General features: G+C 41.0%; 1 protein-coding gene across 1 annotated transcript in view; it reads right to left on the bottom strand.

Annotated features, from left to right (window-relative positions):
- Positions 1 to 3369: 3369 nt before the first annotated feature.
- The window catches only part of COL25A1 (collagen type XXV alpha 1 chain), a 283475-nt gene continuing 266393 nt past the window's right edge, over positions 3370 to 20451 (bottom strand). Inside the window, exons 32-37 of the mRNA XM_053403840.1 lie at positions 19514 to 19567; positions 17409 to 17435; positions 16421 to 16474; positions 9957 to 10034; positions 5616 to 5654; positions 3370 to 5309 (exon numbers count right to left, since the gene is read on the bottom strand). Coding sequence (XP_053259815.1) covers positions 5307 to 5309; positions 5616 to 5654; positions 9957 to 10034; positions 16421 to 16474; positions 17409 to 17435; positions 19514 to 19567 — 255 coding nt within the window. The 3' untranslated portion in view covers positions 3370 to 5306. The remainder of the gene's footprint in view (positions 5310 to 5615; positions 5655 to 9956; positions 10035 to 16420; positions 16475 to 17408; positions 17436 to 19513; positions 19568 to 20451) is intronic.

Here is a 20451-nt window from a genome sequence, read left to right as displayed (position 1 = left end):
TATACAAAATAAATCCAACCATGTATTTTCATAGTTAACAATGCCCTATGTAAACCAGAGTTGCATCCAGCAGTTCTGTACGGTGAATAAATTCAGAACCTACAAGAATGTTACTGGATCGCCTCTTACCTGTTCTTAGCCAGCATTAACATTTTGGGGCATTTTTATTGCACCAAAAGTCAAAATTCCACCTCTGGGTTCCCTTAATTGAAAGCAACAACCCAGAAACAACAAAATTAAACAGTAACGCAACAGCAAAGCCTAATAGATATCTTTCCAGTCCCATATAAAACTAAAATACTTTCAAGCCTGTACATAATACTGACGATGAAGAACAATGCATTTCAAGTCTTTATAGCATGATACATAGGCAAACATAAAGAAAAGTCATTTGACAGTGAGAAGAAATACAACAGCTCTACTTCAAGAGCCCTGGGTGCTTTGAGGCACACATGGAGCTCCTTCATGATCATTAACTTCAAAATGGAAAGTCTGCACACACAACTTGTGAAAACATGAATTCACCCTCCATTTAAATGAACAGCGTAGGAAAATAGTTGGGAGATTTTTGGGCACACAGTTGAAACCCCTGGATGAGTTTGATTGTATCTAAGCCTCTTATAGACACAATATGGAACATGACATCACTCAACCTCTCTATAACATCTCTCTGTTATTCTAAAATTACAAACAGATTAGAGAAATGAATGCTTCATGATGAACTGTGGTCCTACATCATCCCTTGCAATTATCTGTTCTGTAAGCACCCTGGAAGATACAATTCCTCAGTTTATGGAAATTAAAGGAAAGCAGCTTCTCCATTTATGGAGCTAAAGGAAAGATTAATCTGAAACATGTTGGTTTCAGGCATGCTGTTTCTTTGTTGAGTAAAAGATACCCATGAGGACGGACACCAAATAAATATTGCAGGGAGGTGTGTGTTGAGGGGGGGGGGGCAGCAAAAGAAAAATAATCACAGAAACAAGAAGTTGGAGTCGTAGAACTTAAGTAAACTCAAGCTGTGTCCAATGTTTGAACTGAAAGAAAAAAGATCACACCGCCAACAAACCTGCAGATTTCAAGCAAAGGAAACCTGCGGCAGCAAAACATAAACAGCTACACTAGAGACACAGAATAAGAAAAAATAGCACCAAAATAATTGTCAAAGATCAACACAAAAGGCACTGCATGTCTTCCGAAAGTGATTGTATGGCTAGAATGAGCACATTTGCACTTTCATCAGGCAACAGATATTTTTACAAATCAGACACTATTTTGCTATCTCACCAACTGACTTATCAGATCACAATGTCGTTCTACTAGGATGGCGTTTTCAAAATGGAATGGGCTCTTGCTAACAAGCAAAAGCATTTCAATTACAATGGGCAAGAATTAAGATGACTGAATGGCCAGTTCTAAGCAGATGTATGCCAAACTCATGGAGCAATAAATGAGGGAAAGAAAGAAAATGAAAACCAACTCAGGCAGGCGTATGGAACCAGTAACCCTCCAGGTGTTGTCGGACTCGCGTCCCATCAGCCGCAGCTGTCATGGCCAATGGTTAGCTGTAAATAGGAGTTGTAGTCCAACAACAGCTGGAGGACCAGTGGTTCCCTTCTCCTGAAGTTCACACAGTACATACCTGTCTATTGCTAAATATATCAAAATGACTGGCGACCACAATGGGAATTGCTGGCAGCTGTTTCTGTGATTATATAAAATCACGTTACATTGATCTGTATGCCAATTGGCGGTTGGCAGCTAGAGCAAAGTAGACTGGCATGCAAATTTATTAATTTACAAAGACACCATTCATGAACTTAATTTCACTCTAAAATTAGTGGTTGATACCCCATTGTTAGCTCATTTAAAGTGGATTGAAAATGTGTGTTAAGGGTTTGACACAGGTGTCAAAGGAGCTCCATTTTGTGACCCTTGGCAAGTCTGCTTGCAAGCCACATGTTGGGACACTACAGGAAATGCTACAGGTTTGTGTGTAGCCCTTACATCTGATCCAGCCTCCCCACTCCACATTTCTTGAGCAGATCTGGCATAATCTGACCAAGCGGAAAGGAAGAGTTAAATGGGAACATGAGAAGAGCTCACACATTCTTCATTTTGGACACACTGCCTCTGTGTGCATCTGTGCATTGCATGAGTGCTAGGGTGGGGAAATGGCTCTGTTTAGTCCTGTAGGGAATCTTCTGTAGCCAGAAAAGGAAGGCTCATAACCCTCTTGTTTTAAATCACAAGAGGGATAAATGGAGACACTTGTGCCTTAATAATCTGAAACACAAACTAATAAAAATGTACATTGGAATGTACACGGGGAGTTGACAGGCTCCATTTCTACATAGTGAGATTGGTTATGAATATTGACATCAGAACATATTTAAAATTATGCATTAAATGTCTTGGGATGCAATAACAAACTTCTTGCATTGTGGATAAATTGTTCAAAGATATGTTTTGTTTGCATGTGTGCATTAATGTTAGTGTGTGTGTACACCTGTATGCACACACATGCAGATCAATATGACTTATCTCATTTATGTAAAATGCTTAAATCCTGTCTTTCTACACACACAGGGCAGCCTACAATAAAAATTAAAACAGAATCTCAACAACAAATAAAGCAGTTAGCAAAGACAGCATCCTTTTTCTGAGTTCCCTGAGCACCTGATCTTTCTTTTCCCTTGCTGCTCAGAGGCCATCACTGAAACTTTGGCAAAATATTTGTTAGAACTATTAAGACAAAAGCTTCAGCATTAAAGCAGTTATTGTTGAACAGAAATTTCCCCAGCTCTTTGGGGTGCGTGGGAAAGGAATTTGTTTTGAATGGGGGGGGGGATATTCTTTTCATTAAATGGTTTTGACATTCTGAAAATGAAATCTGAAATGAAAATGAAACATTATGAAAATGAAATCTGAAGTAAAAGTACAAATGAGTTCTGGAGATACTATTGATTCATGGGCAGAAGGCAGTACTGTACTAAGCTAATGGTATGGTTCAGACATGATAGTTTATTGTGATGACAATTATCTTTGGTGAGCTTTGGGTTTGGGCACTCCACTCTGTGCCCTGGCACAGTAGTGAGGAGGAGTTTTGAAGTGTGCACTCCAGTTTCAGATTAACTACAGCTTGTATTGATGCTCAAAGTCCTAAACAAACTGTGGTTAATCTTAAATATGCACTTAATATTAGCCATTCTTTAGGGATAGGGCAGCACACTATACTGCAGTTCATCTAAAATGAAAATGTAAGCATTTGTTCTCTTTGCACATGTACCAGAGGAGGTGCATGAGCCCAAGGCTCATGCAACATATTATCATCATGCTAAACAATGAGCAATATGTTGCTCATGCAACATATTATCATCATGCTAAACAATGGTTTAGTGTGATGTCCAAAGTAGCCATTATTTGGAAATGGAATCATTATGAGGTGATGCACATGACATTTCTGGAGCAACTGATGCTTGTCTCCAGAAACACATGATTGTGTCTTCCTCACATTATTTCACACATGTATGAAATCTCTTATTTGGTCAGACTTTTTTATGAATGTACATAGAAGTTTAAACACCATTTCAACACTGGCAATGATTTTTTTAAAAGCAAAGTAAAAAATGCAACATAAATTAGTTTCTCGGGGTGTCTACAAATGTACTTTATGAATATAAGTCTAAAGATTTAAAAGTTAAGCAGATGTGTTCAAAACAGAGAAATGAAAGCTGTTTTTTAAAGCAATATGCAACACAATCGGAACACATTCAGAAGTTCCACTGAATTCAATGTGTTTTTGTCCCAGAGAAGAATGCACAGGATTGCAGTCTAAAATTCAGATGAAATTCATTATACATTTGAGATAAAAATGTTGCTGTTACTGTCATGTAATATTCTTTCCCTATTGCATACTCTTTGGGCTACAGAACCCCAAAACAGGACAACTGTAGAAGGAAAAAAGGTATATGAATAAATGTGTTCATATGAATTAAAAAGAAACAAATCCCTGCTTTGCAGCAGTAAAGACCTTAGATCCAAAAAAAGACAACACTGAAAGAAGTTGAACACAAGTGCATTTTTCAGAACTTAAATTTCAGGAAGCTTGTATCTGCTGGATGATAGCGAACTGAAACACAAATAAAATAAAATATATTTTTCAAAAATCCTATAAGCATTTGATATTTCATCAGGAACTTCTAAAATTCAAATGGCGAGCCATATACAGTCATGTCTGTTCCATTGCTTTAGGCATTTCATGGTATCTTTTGTCAAGAATCCTTGCCTTCAAAAATCTCAGAATGCAGTATGTGAAACAAATACTGCACCAATCCTTGAAAATGGTCATGTCGATACTGAGACCTATCATCAAATGATCCTTTTGGTATCTCTCTGCAGCTTCATCAACCTACTCGCAAAGCAAGATCTTCATGCTTCTTTCCTCCTTGGTTAAATAGTCAACAGGGACTAGTGTTGAAATCCACCCAATTTGAATGGCTTGTGACTGCGAGGAGTGCAAGCAAACAGAGGCTGATGAAGAGGTTTCACCCTTTTGACAAAGGTGGCTTCATAACCCAGAAGACTGAAAGCCATCCACCGCTGGAAGGAACTGCTGCTCCCTCCAAATTCAAGACCATTGTCTTAATTTCCTCCTCTTATCATTTTTTTGCAATAAGCCATGGTGTGACTCCCTTGAGATGACAAAAAAGAACAATTCAGGTGTCTGAATGAAAAGTCACAGCAAGCAACCATTGTAGCTCACGGGGATGATCACACAACAAGCTGTTTTGGCACACGAGTCATGCTTCTGATTTTAGTCAGCACAAGCAAATATGTGAGCTATGAACCAGTGATAAGATTGATGAAGGTGAACATGGAAGCCAAGTCACTGTATTCCAATGGCAATCGGGTACAGTATGTTTCATAGCACTGAGCTCATATTTGGTCACAGTTTCATGTAAACTAGTTCATGGCACTTGTTGTCCATGCAGGCCCAAAAGAAGACAAACAAAGAAAAAACTGGAAAACTGCAGAAACAACTCAAATGTCTATGAGTGATCACTCTGTAAAGATTAACTCTGTATAGAGACTAATACTTGATTTTGCAAGTTTGTTGCAGTTTATATTTTGTTGAATTGCAGATGTATGTGAAGAATAGAGGTACACATGGACTACTGCAAACAAGTAGAAGCAGCTACGTGTAAACATATTTCAGACTTGTAAAATCAATGGTTCCATTTTCAACTATAAATACAAGAGCGGAGTGTTATATACACAACTTCATGCTTGCAAAGTTAGATTCATCACTGCAAAAAACAAAGAAACAACATTTTGGCAAGGTTAGTAATGAGCTCAAATGTCTGCGTCAACTAAGTAATGGGCTGAATGAAGAGCTGTCTCTGATCTCCCATGAGTGGGAAATGGGACAGTTTGGACTGACTCCCCCTTCCCGCTGTTTCCCCCAAGAACAGTGTGAAAGTCTAGAGGAAATTGGCAAAATCTTCCTTTCTACAGTCTAAGCATTTTGATAATATTCTGCCATTCCCCTTGATTGTCCAAACTTAATCTGCCTAATAAAAAGTGGACATACAAGATGATTTTCAGCACCTCACCTTTTGCCAACAGCCAGGCATTGGTAAGCCATCTGGTCCCTGTTTGAAGAACAAAGTTCATGATCAAGGTTTAACAACATCTCTTAACAAGCACCCACACCCACACCATTCCATATCTCACAAATGAAAACTTGTTTAGGAAGATAAGTAAGATTGAAACATTCAGCAAAAGAATGGGTGGGATGCATGAAGATTCTCTTAACACACATAATCCTGTGTTCCTTGGATTTTCTGAAAAACAATTAACCACCATAGGAACACTTTAAAGATTAACAAGTGCCTTATTTCATGCAAATTTATTTGTGGCTTTGAGATCTCCATTGATCCATATGTAATTGTGGTAATGGAAGGACAATTAGAGTTCCAATGCAGCAAGAAGGATGTTGTAGGTGGCCTTTACCAGTTTACTGCCTTGGATCAACTGTGGAGTTGAACTGGACTAGTTAGTCCATTTAGGCAGGACAGGATAGGCTTGGAAAATGACAAAACTATTCAGAATAATCTTTCCATGAACAAGAGTGTATCATTTCTATCTGGAATTACTCTCCCGGGAGTAAATCAATTCAGCTGTAGGCTAGCTAAACCCAAACCTGCTGGTTTATTTTCAGTAAGAACGTGTTTAGAATTAAAACTCTCTACATGAAAACCAATGAAAACTAAATTCACAGAAACAATAAGAGTGTAAGAAGAGTCCTGGATCAGAACAGACTAGCATTCTGGCCTATCGGATGCCCATGAAAAGCTCATAAAGGAGGGCATGAGTGCAACAACACTACCCTCTTGTGATTCCCCAGCAACTGGTATTCAGAGACATCCTGCCTCTGATACTGGACATAATATAGCCATCATGACTAGTAGTCAGTGGGAAGGGTGTCCTGATCATGTGAAGCCCTTACGCATGTGCAGGAGCTCATGCATTTGGAGTTGCTTCACAGAGAACCACATGCAATGCAGAGTGGCTGGAAGAAGCAGACGTGACTTTAGGAGAGGGGCTGCAACGTTGCCCTCCGCATGAATGACATAGGGCATAGGTAGGCAAACTAAGGCCCAGGGCCCAGATCCAGGCCAATCGCCTTCTAAATCCGGCCTTCGGATGGTCCGGAAATCAGCATATCTTTACATGAGTAGAATGTGTGCTTTTATTCAAAATGCATCTCTGGGTTATTTGTAGGGAATAGGAATTCATTCATTTTTTTCTTCAAAATATAGTCCGGCTCCCCACAAGGTCTGAGGGACAGTGGACCGGCCCCCTGCTGAAAAAGTTTGCTGACCCCTGGCATAGGGCTTCAGAGTACCTGAATATAAGTTCTACCATCCTCATTGGCCTCAGTGGAATCAGAAAGTGGCAGATGATGAGGGGCTGGAGCAAACAGGCCCCATCTTAGTGCCTGAGCTGGTGTGGGCATGCTGGGAACCACTGGGGCAAACAGGATTGTTTATCCCCCCCCCCATTTTAAATACCTTTTCTAGTCACTGGGCAGCTGGCCAAACATGTCCACAGTGACAAGTCATTTTATTATTCTTTTAAAATATATTGGGCAGTAGCCAATTGAGTGCTTCCTTCCCCTACTGCAAGGATTTTGGTTGTTTAATGGAACTTCCCTTTCTTCTCCTCTCCTCTCCCCACCTCAGCCCCACATCTGTCCTTTGTATTTCCCCAATCCTCTGGAGCAGATTTGGGAAGAACATGGGAGACATGTGGGTAGAGGAGCAGGAGGGGCAGTTCCATTGTCTAAGTGGAAATATTGGAATAGTTGGTGAGTGGGCCCAATTCAAGGTCAAGGCAGTTGTGTAATTTACACTTGGATTTTCTATATGCCAACAAATTTCCTTTTGGGAGATCTTCAATAATTTGAGCAAACAGCAACAACACTGCTAGTGGCTATTAAGTTTGTCCTATAGCTGCCTGCCTTCCGTTTACTTCCAGACAGAAATGATACTGCAAACTTTCCCCCCCTTTAAGAATCATGAAGGCATGCTTGATTTACTTGCAACCAAATACATGAACTATAAGTTATCATTAATCAGAGGCAAACCAAATATAACATGGACTGTGTAGTCAGATAAATATTCATTTGATAACTTAGATTAGAAACATTGTGCTTGAAATAAAACCTACTTAACTTTAACATTCGTGCTTAAACTATACAAACAGTATCAGAACATGCAGATCAGCTGTAACTGCTAACCATTAAAAAGCCTTTGGCATTTTCTAGAAATGTGTAAATAATGTTGATTTTTAAAATGAAAAAATAATAATAATATTTTGATAATAATGAAAATAAAGAGTGTTGCCAGATTGGTACAAGGGAGAGGGATCGATGAGTAGAATTTTAGTATAGGTAGGAGCTTGAACTCATGCTAACATAAAGTTGGGAACTGTTGTGTATATTGTGGGAAATTAAGTTTCAAAGGAAAGACTGTTACACTGGAAACATTTAAGAAACAAAGACAGTGAGGGCTTTGGGCTGCAGGCCATTAACTCCTTACAAATGTCTGAGAAGTGTGTAGCATTCCAATATATAAGAGTGGAACTGTTCACAGGACTGCAGACACATTAGTGAGGTCCTAAAGACTAGTTCTAAGTCATCCTAAATGCCTATATAATTTTAGGCAAAAAACAACAAAAAAAACCCAAACCTATACCATCGTCTCCATATTTTTAACATTGGCAGCAGTAGAGAGCTCCATGGAGGATTTTGATTAAAGTGCCTATTCTAATACATCAAAAAACATTTCTCACTAACAATATCAGGGGAATATCTTTACTCATACATGTGCAGAGAACTCTGTTAGCATAGAACAGACTGGAGCAGCTCTGTTGTCCAACAGATATGGTACACATTAGAGCCCATGGTCTTGATCGTTTGTGCATTAACAGAGCTCCTTCCTGTGTGCGTATTTTCCCTTTCATTTAAACAGAAGAGTATGAATGAAGCTATCCTGTCTACGGAAGTTAACAAGGTGTGGTGCAGTTGTCAGAGGGCTGGACTAGGATATGGAAGACCAAGGCATAAATCCCTGCTCAGTCTTGGAGCTCACTGGGTGACTAAGGCAAGCCACAGTCTCTCAATCTAACCTAGCTCACAGGGTTGTTGCAAGGGGAAAAATGGGGAGGGGGGAATCTCGTATACTGCCTTGAGCTTCCTGGAGAAAAGGCGGGATATAAATGTAATGAATGAATAGGCACACATAGGTGCGCTTGAATTCCAGTGCCCACAAGTGCTTACTGAAGTGGGGTGTCCGTGTATACCAGGGGTTGTCAACCTGGTCCCTACTTCCCACTAGTGGGTGTTTCAGGATTCTAGGTGGGCGGTAGAGGTTTCTACGGCACAAGCTGAATCCTCCTTCCATCGGGCACTGGTGGGTGGTAAGGAAATTTACCATCAAGAAAGATGCATTATTGGGTGGTAGGTATAAAAAGGTTGACTACCCAGTGGAGCTACCATATTAATATTACTGCAGGGAATAAAAAATGATCTCGCATTAAAGTGGCTTGGATTAGAGATTAATTTCTCCCCCTGCCTGTGCATATATAGTACCCTTGCTTAATTTAAAAAGAAAAGCCACAGAAGCAGTCTGAATACAGTCATACCTCAGGTTGAATGCGCTTCAGGTTGAGCGCGCTCGAGTTGCGCTCCGCGGCAACCTGGAAGTAATGGAGCGTGTTACTTCCAGGTTTCGCTGCTTGCACATGCGCAGATGCTCAAAATGACGTCACGTGCATGCGCAGAAGCAGCAAAAAGCGACGCATGCGTGCACAGACGTGCTGTCGCTAGTTACATTTGCTTCTAGATGCGAATGGGGCTCCGGAACGGATCCCGTTCGTACCCAGAGGTACCACTGTACTTAAAAGTTTGGAACATGTTCAGGAATGAGCTAAGATAAAATGTGTAGGGCAGAAATAAAAATGATACGTTCTTTAAATTGGGCATTCCTGTGGTTTATATATCTGGTTTGTGTCAGCAAAGAGGGCAACTTCATTCTTGTAAGTAGGGATAGAACACATTTTGGTGGTGGCGGTGAGGATGGGGAGAGAGACAAGCAATCTTGAAGTAGGGTGGGTGGGAATTACACTTATTGTCAATGCTGGAATAAAACAAACTGAGAATCATTGTATGGTGGCGGGCGCAAAGTGCTTAGTGTTACGTTGCAGATGTTGATAGGATGTTGTGATCTCTGGATACTGTTACGATCACCAAAGCAGCCAGTTTGATCATGCACATGCATGTACGGGGACATGTAAATGTAAAGTCTGGTCAGTTTAAACTTTACATTGGAAACAGCTGACTAGAAACACAGGAATTGCATGCGGGTTGGTAGGAAAGAGCAATACTGTACCAATTGGCAAGGGGCATCCAGCCCATCCAGGCCTGGCTGGCCTGGCTCCCCCTTTTCCCCCTTAATTCCTCGGAATCCCTGTTTGTAAAGATTAACTTGCAACGTTACTAAGAAATATATTTTACATTGACTTTGCTGGAATAAACAAAGAAGGAAGGAACAAAAGGAGAAGCAAGCTAACAGGAGGGTTATAATGTTGGTATTTTGCTTCTCAGAAATAAGCCACGTAGCAGAGCAAGTGACCTGTATGACAAAATATTGCTAATAATTGCAAATGCAAGCCTTTATACCACAAATTATGGAAATGTTTGCCGTTAATATCTTTTCTATTTTTAAAATCTTCACTTTTTTTTGGAAAGAGTTAGATGAAATGTCACCATTTCTTTAAATGGGCAACAGGATTCTTCAGTCTGAATACCAGCATTAGACAATATCAGTAGCTTGCTCCTCCTCATATTGCAGCGACCTACTATATTACTGTATGAGGAGACATGTCCAATACACAAGTGAGACGTACCAATGGGCAAGGTGCATCTAATCCAGGGGCACCCTGTTCTCCTTTCTCCCCTTTAGGCCCCTTTTTGCCTTTCTTTCCCTTTTCCCCCTGTGGACACAATGGTTTGGACAAAACAAATGTTTCATTCTTTTCAGGGGAAAAAAGAGAGAGATGCTTTAAAAGATTTTTTTTAAGCCAATGGAGGGCTGAAAGGACACTTACCACTGTGTTCTACTTTGCATGATGCATTATGTGGAAAAATAAATGGTGATCATGAGCAACAACTGCATCAGTTGGGTTTTACTGAGCTTCCGTACTGATGTCATCATTATGAACACTTTGAATCCTAGAGCAGGGCTTGAAAGCATGGATGCTTTGTTGGTCATTTGACTTAAAGAGGCACCTGAAAGTGCCTTCAGATAAAATCCACCCCAATCAGCCTGCTCGTGAAGACATGCAAGTTCAGTGCATTTACCTTGGTTGAGGAGCCGCTTTCTCACGGTTCTTTCCCAAGAAAATGCTGTTTTTCCCAGGGACAGGGATATTTGCAAGGGCAGGGACATTTGCCCCAGCCACACCCTTTTCACATATGTGCACAGACTCCTAGTGCTGTGTGGGACTGAGCCACAGAGCAGTCACTCCCCTTTCCAATGTAGTGCAATGTAAACTGCACCTGAGGGAAATTCATGCCTTTTTTGTACAGATGGAGCTGCCCATTCCACTGAAATGAATGGGAAACATTGTGCATAGATGAATTCCACATCTATCTAAGTATGCAAACATTGCTCCGAAATGGGATTTCTCTTCATAAGATCTTTTTGCCAATGAGGGAGCTATTGTCCTAAGAGGGCTGCACCTTAATACTTAGGAATGCTCCCTCTATCCAAAGGATGGAGTTCAGCTTAACAGGGACTGAATAGATCTGTGTGGTGCAGCTTCAGTGAACAGAATACAGCTGAATGAGAGGAGAAAATAAGATGAACTAAATCTGTAATGGATTTTAATGAGGTCAATTTGCTTCTGTTCCCAAATGACTGTTTTTGTCATTTGTTCTAAAAGGGTCTTGGCCAAATATGCTCTGCTAATCCCATTCTTAAAAAGTTCAATAAAGGGTCATCAGTCACTTAGAGAATTAAGCACGTATTCTTTTTTTTCTGCCCTGCAAAAGGATTCAAAAGAAATCTTCCTCATCAAAAGATACTCTGATCATTTTTGCAATGTACATTCTTTTTCTAACGCAATATTAGAACGTGTTCATTAAAACATCACTTTCAGAGCTTAGTTATGTGTCCTGAATTTGAAACTGAAAAATCCAGCCATGTGGTTGAAAATGGAGCTGTTTTTTAAGGGGCGTGCATTATGGGAATTTCAGAATTTTGTGCTAATGCACAGATTTGATGAAACTGATTTGATGCTTAGGTGGACTGAATTGCTATCTGAGAAACTTCATTTTCAGCCATAGGGAGACAGTCAGAACTAATTTAAAATAGATCTCACAGATGATCACAATGGTAAATGAGTTTCAGGCTCACTCACAGTTTTTAACAAAAACCAAAAGTGCCTCTCTTTGCTTGTTTGTTTTAATTTTAAAACCCACCACACGCAATGAGGGGAAATCAAGATTATTATACAGATGGAGAAATAGCAAAAGGAAAATTAGTAGAACAAAATAAAGAGCAACCAAGGAAGGGTTGTCAAGGCTGTGGTTGGAGGCAAGATTTAATTTGTAAGGAAAAGGAGTAAAAAAAAGGACAAGATGAATTGTAAGGAAACAAGGTAAAAGGAGAAGGGAGGGATGCACCTCTGAAAGGGGAAAAGGGATTAGGATGATGCATAGTAGGGGATAGAAAACCTGTGGTCCCCCAGATTCCATGGGACTCCAAGACCCATCAGCTCCAGACAGCATTGCCCATGGCCAAGGGTTGATGGGAACTGTATTCCACAACATCTGTATGACCACAGGTTCCCCACCCCTGACATAAAGGAAATGAACATTTACCCATTTTCTCATAAAAGCTATTATGCATCCCATTTACAGCAGAATATAAAACGTTTGCTAGAGTTTCTTTTTCATGTTACAATGTCTTAGGTAGAGCACACATACTTTAAAATCAATTGCAAGCTCACCTTAAGTTAATGTAAAAAATAATAATTATCATACTATTATGCATTTGAAAAGTGAAATTACACAACACACATGATATACTATGGCATATAGGACAAACATTCCAATGAGAATCAAACACATTTCCATGGAGAGATATACTGTATTACATCATATGAATGACACTATTCGCCTGTCTTGTCTGTGTGCCAAAATGTTACGCAGCGGCACTTAGGGGGAAACAATTCAGAAACTTAGGGGACACAGAAAACCATGATTCAAGTAACTCTGTTTTGTTTGGAACACTGTGTTTTCCTCAGTATGATATCAAAAGCAATGGCCAGGCTAGCTTCCTGGTGAAGTAGCAGCCTTAAATATTTGCCATTAAGGAAACAAAGGGAGCGGCTTGGCACCAGAGGGCAAATGGGTGGGCTCCCTCCCTCCCATCAACTCTCTGGTAATTAGAAAGACAAAGGCCAGAGTGGAGAGTTGAGTGATGTGAGATAGCAGCTGGATGCAAAAGCTGTAGGCAGGGAAGCCAGAGAAGGAGCCATGCTGGATTGCACCCAAGTCTGCAGCTATGGAAGGAACAAGACCTTTATAGGGTGTTAATGCTGTGAACCCCTCCATTGTAGGCTCAGGTTGTCTATATGTGTAAGTAAACCATATATCATAAAGACACTAAAGTGTCCACTCCTCATTCCAAAGGAAGACGAATCCTGGGTAAGTGCCTGGAATCTCGCACCCCCCTGGATTATGTAGGATTTAGATCTGGAGGTAGTGTTTAAAGGACAAGGAAGCATTTATGGATTTTAAAGGCAAATCTCAATCCAAATCTCAATTCATTTCCTACTCCTAGAAAATCTAGGGGAAATCAATACAGTTTGTCCTTGCAGCTTTTGCCATCATTGACTTCAACAAACAATGCTCCGGCTAAGGAAGTAAAATGGCCTCATCCTAAGACTTACTGAAACAGCAAATAAATGCTTATGAAGGGGAAACCAACTTCCACAATGGCATTGGCACAAGCTTCTGTGTTATACCACCATTTCAGGGTTGTTCCCTAGCTTTGGAAACTGAAACAGTTATTCTTCAGATAAATATGATTTAAATAACTATTCATTTTCACTCTTAAGTTTGCAGTTAATGCTTCTCAGTCGGAAGCTGATAAAAAATTTGGGTTTCCTGGTTTAACATGTGAAGTGGTCCTCATGTGAATTCAGGGGGGCAGGGCCACAGTACTACCCTATTTTGTGGTTTCCCACCTTCCCCCTACATGGGAACAAGCAGCTATAAACACAGACCTCTATGTGTAATAGGCTTCCCTGGGAGGTGGAACCTTGACTGTGAAGGATTCCAACAGCTGGGGAACCATAGGCATGTAGATTTCTCCCCTTGCAGATATTGATTCCTAACCGACACATAACTGAGGTGGGGCCTGGGAAGACCACAGAAGTTCAGGAGAAACACTGCAGCCCCTGCCCCCAATTAAATGCATAAGAAGCACTTCACCTGCCAGAATGCCAGAAACTGGATACTGTTAACTTATTTCTTTGTCCTTGCCCTTACTTGCTGAAGCTGATTATTTTATTATTAAATATGTCGCCAACGCAAAGATCTGTGAGTCTCTGATAGACAAGTCTGTTCACTTAAATGTCAGAGAACATAGGAAGCCAGACCACTGGGTCTAGTTAGATCAGTATTGTCTAGTATTGACTAGTAGCAGCTCTCGAGGATATTCAGGCAAGGGCATATTTCAAACCCTACCTGGAGATGCCAGTCATTGAGGGAGGGATTTTTGCATGCAAAACTGATGCTCTACCACTGAGCTATGGTCCTTCTCCACAGCTCTGAATGGGCAATAAAAATATTCACAAAGAGCTGCTGCTGTCATTGACTTGGATTCAAAGAGCTGTTCGGCTAATAGAAGGGAATTAAATAATAATCTAACTACATTCTTCATTTGGGACGCGGGTGGTGCTGTGGGTTACACCACAGAGCCTAGGACTTGCCGATCAGAAGGTCGGCGGTTCGAATCCCCGTGACGGGGTGAGCTCCCGTTGCTCGGTCCCAGCTCCTGCCAACCTAGCAGTTCGAAAGCACGTCCAAGTGCAAGTAGATAAATAGATACCGCTCCGGTGGGAAGGTAAACGGCGTTTCCGTGCACTGCTCTGGTTCGCCAGAAGCAGCTTAGTCATGCTGGCCACATGACCCGGAAGCTGTTACGCCAGCTCCCTCGGCCAATAACGCGAGATGAGCGCCGCAACCCCAGAGTCGGTCACGACTGGACCTAATGATCAGGGGTCCCTTTACCTTTATTCTTCATTTAAGACCTTTGTATACCACTCTTCTAATCTCAAAATGATTTCCATTAAACATATTTAAAATCACATAAAAAATAAAAATAACTATGTTCAGGTTTTTGGTTTTTAAAAAACTCCATAAAAGTTGAGCGCTTTGCTGAAGGATGAACATTCCTGTGCACAAGCCCCCTTCCCTTGTTCACAGTGAACACATGAAGGTGAAAGTGGGACCATGACTGGTGGCCATAGTCATTGACTATGTTCCATACCTCTGTTGTTTCACTGAACAGCGAAACAGGTCCCTATGTGCATATAGCTGTTCATGCACTGGGGGCTTCCACACAATTTGGAACCTCACGTGATTAGAGTTCCAGGTCACATGGAAGACCTTTTATGTTTACAACTTTCAGATGTTCTACCAAGACTGTGGAATTCATGGATGTGAGCATTCTGTTGTTGGAGGAGGCAGTGAACTGCACAGAGGGGCTCATCTGCACAGTCCTCAAGGGGCAGCCCTTCAAAGTGGCCAGGGAGGTCTTCTCCTCCTGGCTATATTAGAAGATTGTAGAACTCTGCAGGGATCCACCTGAAGTATCTTAAGCAGCCCTGGGGCATAGCTAGCCTAGAGAAATACTTGGCAGCCCCATGACAACCTTATCTAATTAAGTTTAGATGCATGTCACATGCCATTTTTAAAATTTTCTAGGTTTTAAACACAGTTTGCCATTTTGCATGGAAAGCTGCTGTTTAAGCAAAGTGAGCCTAAAGCTCTGCTGGGCTCATGGAACTAGATTTATGGCTCGTGAGGTCCTGTCCACTGTTCTGATTGGGGAATCTCTTGCATGTGCAAGAGGCCTGTTTGCACACCAGAGCTCTCACTTTCAGAACTCTGCCAGTGCAAGGGAAGTATACGTAAGAGATCTGATTTTGCCTTGTATCCCCAAGAGATTTGCACCTGCACCAGACCTCCCATACTGGCCAGGAGAGGATCAATCATGGCACATGGGAGCAATCCAATGACAATTAGGCACACTGAAGGTGCATCAACAAAGTTAAGCCCTTAATTGTGTGCTTAACCATCACTTTGAGAGCTGAAATGTACCCAACTTTCTCTGGATTAGCTCAAAGTGTTTTTGGTTTAGCTTTCGTCTTCTCAGCAACAAGCCAGATGCTTTCCAGGTATAAATACAGCATCCATTTAATTGAAGCCAATGGACCTATATTGATTTACACAAGCTGTCAATCTGTCCCAGTGTCTCCTACCGTGTTGCTACTCCAATGTCTCTTGTCAGTAACTACTGTATAAACAAACACAGACTGTCAGGAGTCTTGGAGGAGAAAGCCTCTCTTCTCCCATTATGGAAACTGCTGACCTTTTGGGATCTGGGTGGAAGCTTTCTTTCACATTCTGACAGATGACTTTGTCTAGCAAAGATCCATGACATGGCTTTTGGCACACAGAAGGAAGAAAAGTCTAGCTTAATGGGACAAATTATAGGACTGGGACAAAAGAGCTGACTAGGCTAAGTAATCAAACAACAGTTAATAGCATTGAAGTCACCTTTTCTCCCTTTTCTCCTACATCACCCTTTTCTCCACGAGGACCAGGGAAACCCTATAAAAAATGAACAAAAATACCTCTATTGGCTTCTGTATGTGGGCTTGCCTTTATTGTGTAGCTGAATTATCTACACACACACACACACACACACACACACACACACACCAGGAAAACTGTACCATATGATTTTGAAATTAGAAAGCGCATAATAGCCAGAAAGTTATTGAAGATGCCCAGCAAAAGACACCCTTATTTTCCTACATGCAAATTAGCACTGGCAATGTTAAAAAGAGAAGTGCTTCAGTCAAGAAGGCAAAATGGTTACAATTATTTCCCTCCCCACACTGCAAAAGAAGTTGCGTAACAGGAATGTCCCAACTGCAACTTCTGTTGAGAAATACACCCGGTTGCAAATCAAAACCTGCAATCAGTGGTGCTTGAAAACACAACTGCATGGAGGCTGCTCCATGTGTCAAAGTGTTCCTCTAAATAGCTTCTCATGAGCTTTCAACTGTTTTTAACCATGCAGTAGAGACGTTCTCTGCATGGTGAAAACCACCAGAAATTTGTAAGGAGCTGCTATCACAAATGGAGTGTCATGCCACGCACTCCCCATACGGTTACATTTTCAAGCAATACTGGCTGCATCTGTAGGCCTCTGGAGAATTATAATAGTACTTTCCATGATCATCTGTCAGGTGCTCTAGTTAGCAGCAGTTGCTGTGGGCACTTATGAGTGGAACTATTTATGGTGGGATTTTCAAGACTGCCCTTACTTAGCACTGCTTTCTCCACACTCTTCAATGTTATTTTCCTATCTCTATGATTATTTTCAAGGCAAACAACAATGCAATGTTTAGTATATTCTCTGCATGATTGTCATGCACAACAAATGGGGAAAAATTCAACATGCTCCAAGCATGCAACTATTGCTGTAAAACAAACATGTACCTACCACACAAATAAAGTGATGATAAATATTACTTACATCAAGGCCAGGTTCGCCATCTTTGCCCTATTAAAGAATCATATTAATTATGTTAAACTTTGTTAGCTCAGCTTGTGTAAGATGTCTGCCAGGACTATTTAGGCATGCAACTGCTGTATTGTGTATACAACACAGACTGGCACACAAGCTCTCTTAAATGAAAGACAATAATGGAGAAAACGGAGGAGGAATCCAGCCTGCCTGGTTTCCACAGCAGACTCACCTTATCCTATCTGGGCAGATCATGACCCAGATCAGATCAATGGTCTGCTTCAAAATCTGCACTTCAGAGGACTCCACTACAAGCTGGTGGTCTAAGGGCTGCACTCTTCCATCTTTTTCTTTAATACTTCCAAAATAAGGTCTCTAGCCACCCACAACTTGAGTGGTTAGCAAACGGGGCTTCTTGCCAACATGTGCATTGAATGCAGATAGAGCAATGGCATTCCATTGTTCCCAAGGGAACAATGCCCTTGTGTAAGCACTGGTTGTTTTTCAATGGGAATTGCAGGGGGATGGGTGACAGGAACATGAAGGGTGCATAACAGATCAGGTCTCACTCTCTGCTGGCGAGAATGGAGACCGCCAATCTCCCACTGCCTTGGCCCTCCCCTCTCCCCCTCAGTAAAAGGCAGCAACCTGATGCATTAGGAAGGCAGGAGAGCAGCTCGACCCCTCCAGCCACTATTGTTTATGTGTGCATGGAGACAAGAGAAACAGAGAGTGGGGCTGCACTCTCTGCTTATTGCACCCAGACATTAATGGAGGATAGGATAGGTCCCTGTTTGAAACGCTGTCTAAGTACTGTCCTCCATCTGAAGAAGCCCCCTCTTTGAAGGGCTATCCAATCCAAGTTAAAGAATCATTGGAAGGGAGAGCAGTTGGCACACAGACAACCTGGCCACAGTCTTCCCCACTATGGTGAGATGCATTTTTTAAAAAATTAAATTACTGCCATTATTTCTAAGGTTGCATCCATACATAAAAATTAGCACATGCACATTTTATATAAATCAGTATCCTCCTCTGTCTTCCTTTTTGGTGATGTCTAAGTAAGTGGGAACCCTCCACTAAAATGTCACAAAATTCCTACATGGAATGTGCTTCGATGAATGTAGAGTGCATAGCATATATCCTTATGTAGTTGGCCACATGTAGAGAGTCAAGCAAAAGATAATATACCATAAAGTCTAAGATAGATCTCTCTATCTCTCTATCCATCTACCTGAAAACTGTCCGAGCAGTTTAGAGAGCTGCTAGGTGAATGAGTAATTCCCGCTAATTTCTATTAGTGGAATCTTCTGTTGGACGCAAAGCAATTCTATGCATAGAAAGACACCTTAAGATCCAACTCATTCTTCATACTTCTGCAAGTTTAATAAAATGTTGCAGAATCAACTTGAATGCTGGGATATTAATACAAAGCAAAAGCCAAATAACACATATTTCAAAATTATTTTATATTGGATATATGGCATTCTCCTCATACTGCGTATGTAAACAATGGAAAACTACTTGTATTGGACAAAAATATTAAGAATCACCTTCAATGGATTGTGATACCTACTTAGTCCATCCTTCCACACAGCAAAATCAGTTTGCACAAGGTTTTTTTTTTGAAGATGCTATATGAAACTGTAACAGATTCCCCCAAAATGCAAATGAATCACAAAGCATTTTGCATAAATGACAGCTGATTACCCTTTGTACTGTAGAGTCTTTTGAGGTATTTAAGGAGAAACAACATGATCCTGAGACTTTTTTATTGACCTGAATTCTTGCCATTACTTTCTGGTGCCTAGAGACAAGCAATAACACATGTACGGCAAAACGGAAATGGCAGGAGTTGCGCAGAGGGGGTCAATTTTAATTCTGGCTTTTCTCATTGTTGTTAGTTTATGTCACAACCTACTCTATTATTTATGCATAGATGCATGCGAGAGAATGAAACTGCCTAAACTTGAGATAAGGGATGGCCTCATGAGCAGTGACCTTGGGCAACTTCAACTAATTGCATTTCTCTGTGATAAATGGTCATAAAACACAGTAGGATTTAATCAAGGATTTCTGAAAATTGCACTTTCCAAAGATGTCGTGTAACTTACAGGCAAGCCATATGGACCTCTGGGCCCAGGATCTCCTGTGGTTCCCTTTTCACCCTAAAATACAATATCAGAAATGTCCATTACAAAGGTCAAAGAGGTTTTGTTTTCAATTATGCAGTATTTATTGTGTATTTGAAATCCATTTATTTGTGTAGCATTTATTTCAATTACACAATATTTATTACATTTCTGTCCTACTGAACATTCAGGGTTGCACATAAAGTTATCCTGTTTCTTTCCCTCCCCAACATACCTGAGGTCATCCTAAGGTTAGCCAGTATACTTTATGTATGAGGGCAAAAATAGACATTGCATGGGAGCTTCCTCATTAGCTGTCTTGACATCTTTTAAATACTGAAATGAAGTTGCAGGTGGCTGTCATTTGGGGTGGGGGACATAGTATCGTCAGGGGTGGTTGTTAAACCCTTCTCCCTCTTTGTCATTTTCTTAATCAAAAGTATTCTCCCAGGTATGGGAACAATCTAGTCACATGTATTTTCTTCTTCTTGTGCAAATAGCAACTGAAGAGGAATGGGAACCATGTGGAATGGAGGGAAAGAGCCCCTCATCACTCTTACTGCTTTTCCTGGGGGGGGGGGGAATATAGCAGCTTGGTTGTGCAGTTTGGTTCTCAATGGGAATTCAAAGCCAGGTCTCGCTGATATGAGGCCAGCCTTAAGTGGCTGCAACACACTTTCTATAGGCTTCAGTAAGCTGTTTAAAGAATGAAACCCTCTACCAAAGATGTCTAACTCATGTAAGTGGAACCTCGGGTTAAGTACTTAATTTGTTCCAGAGGTCCGTTCTTAACCTGAAACTGTTCTTAACCTGAAGCACCACTTTAGCTAATGGGGCCTCCTGCTGCTGCCAAAAGCCAGAGCACGATTTCTGTTCTCATCCTGAAGCAAAGTTCTTAACCCGAGGTACTATTTCTGGGT

Source organism: Podarcis raffonei, chromosome 9 (assembly GCF_027172205.1).
Source record: "Podarcis raffonei isolate rPodRaf1 chromosome 9, rPodRaf1.pri, whole genome shotgun sequence".
Taxonomy (NCBI): domain Eukaryota; kingdom Metazoa; phylum Chordata; class Lepidosauria; order Squamata; family Lacertidae; genus Podarcis; species Podarcis raffonei.
The sequence above is the reverse complement of the archived record's forward strand: the minus strand, read 5'-3'. Positions and strand labels throughout refer to the sequence as shown.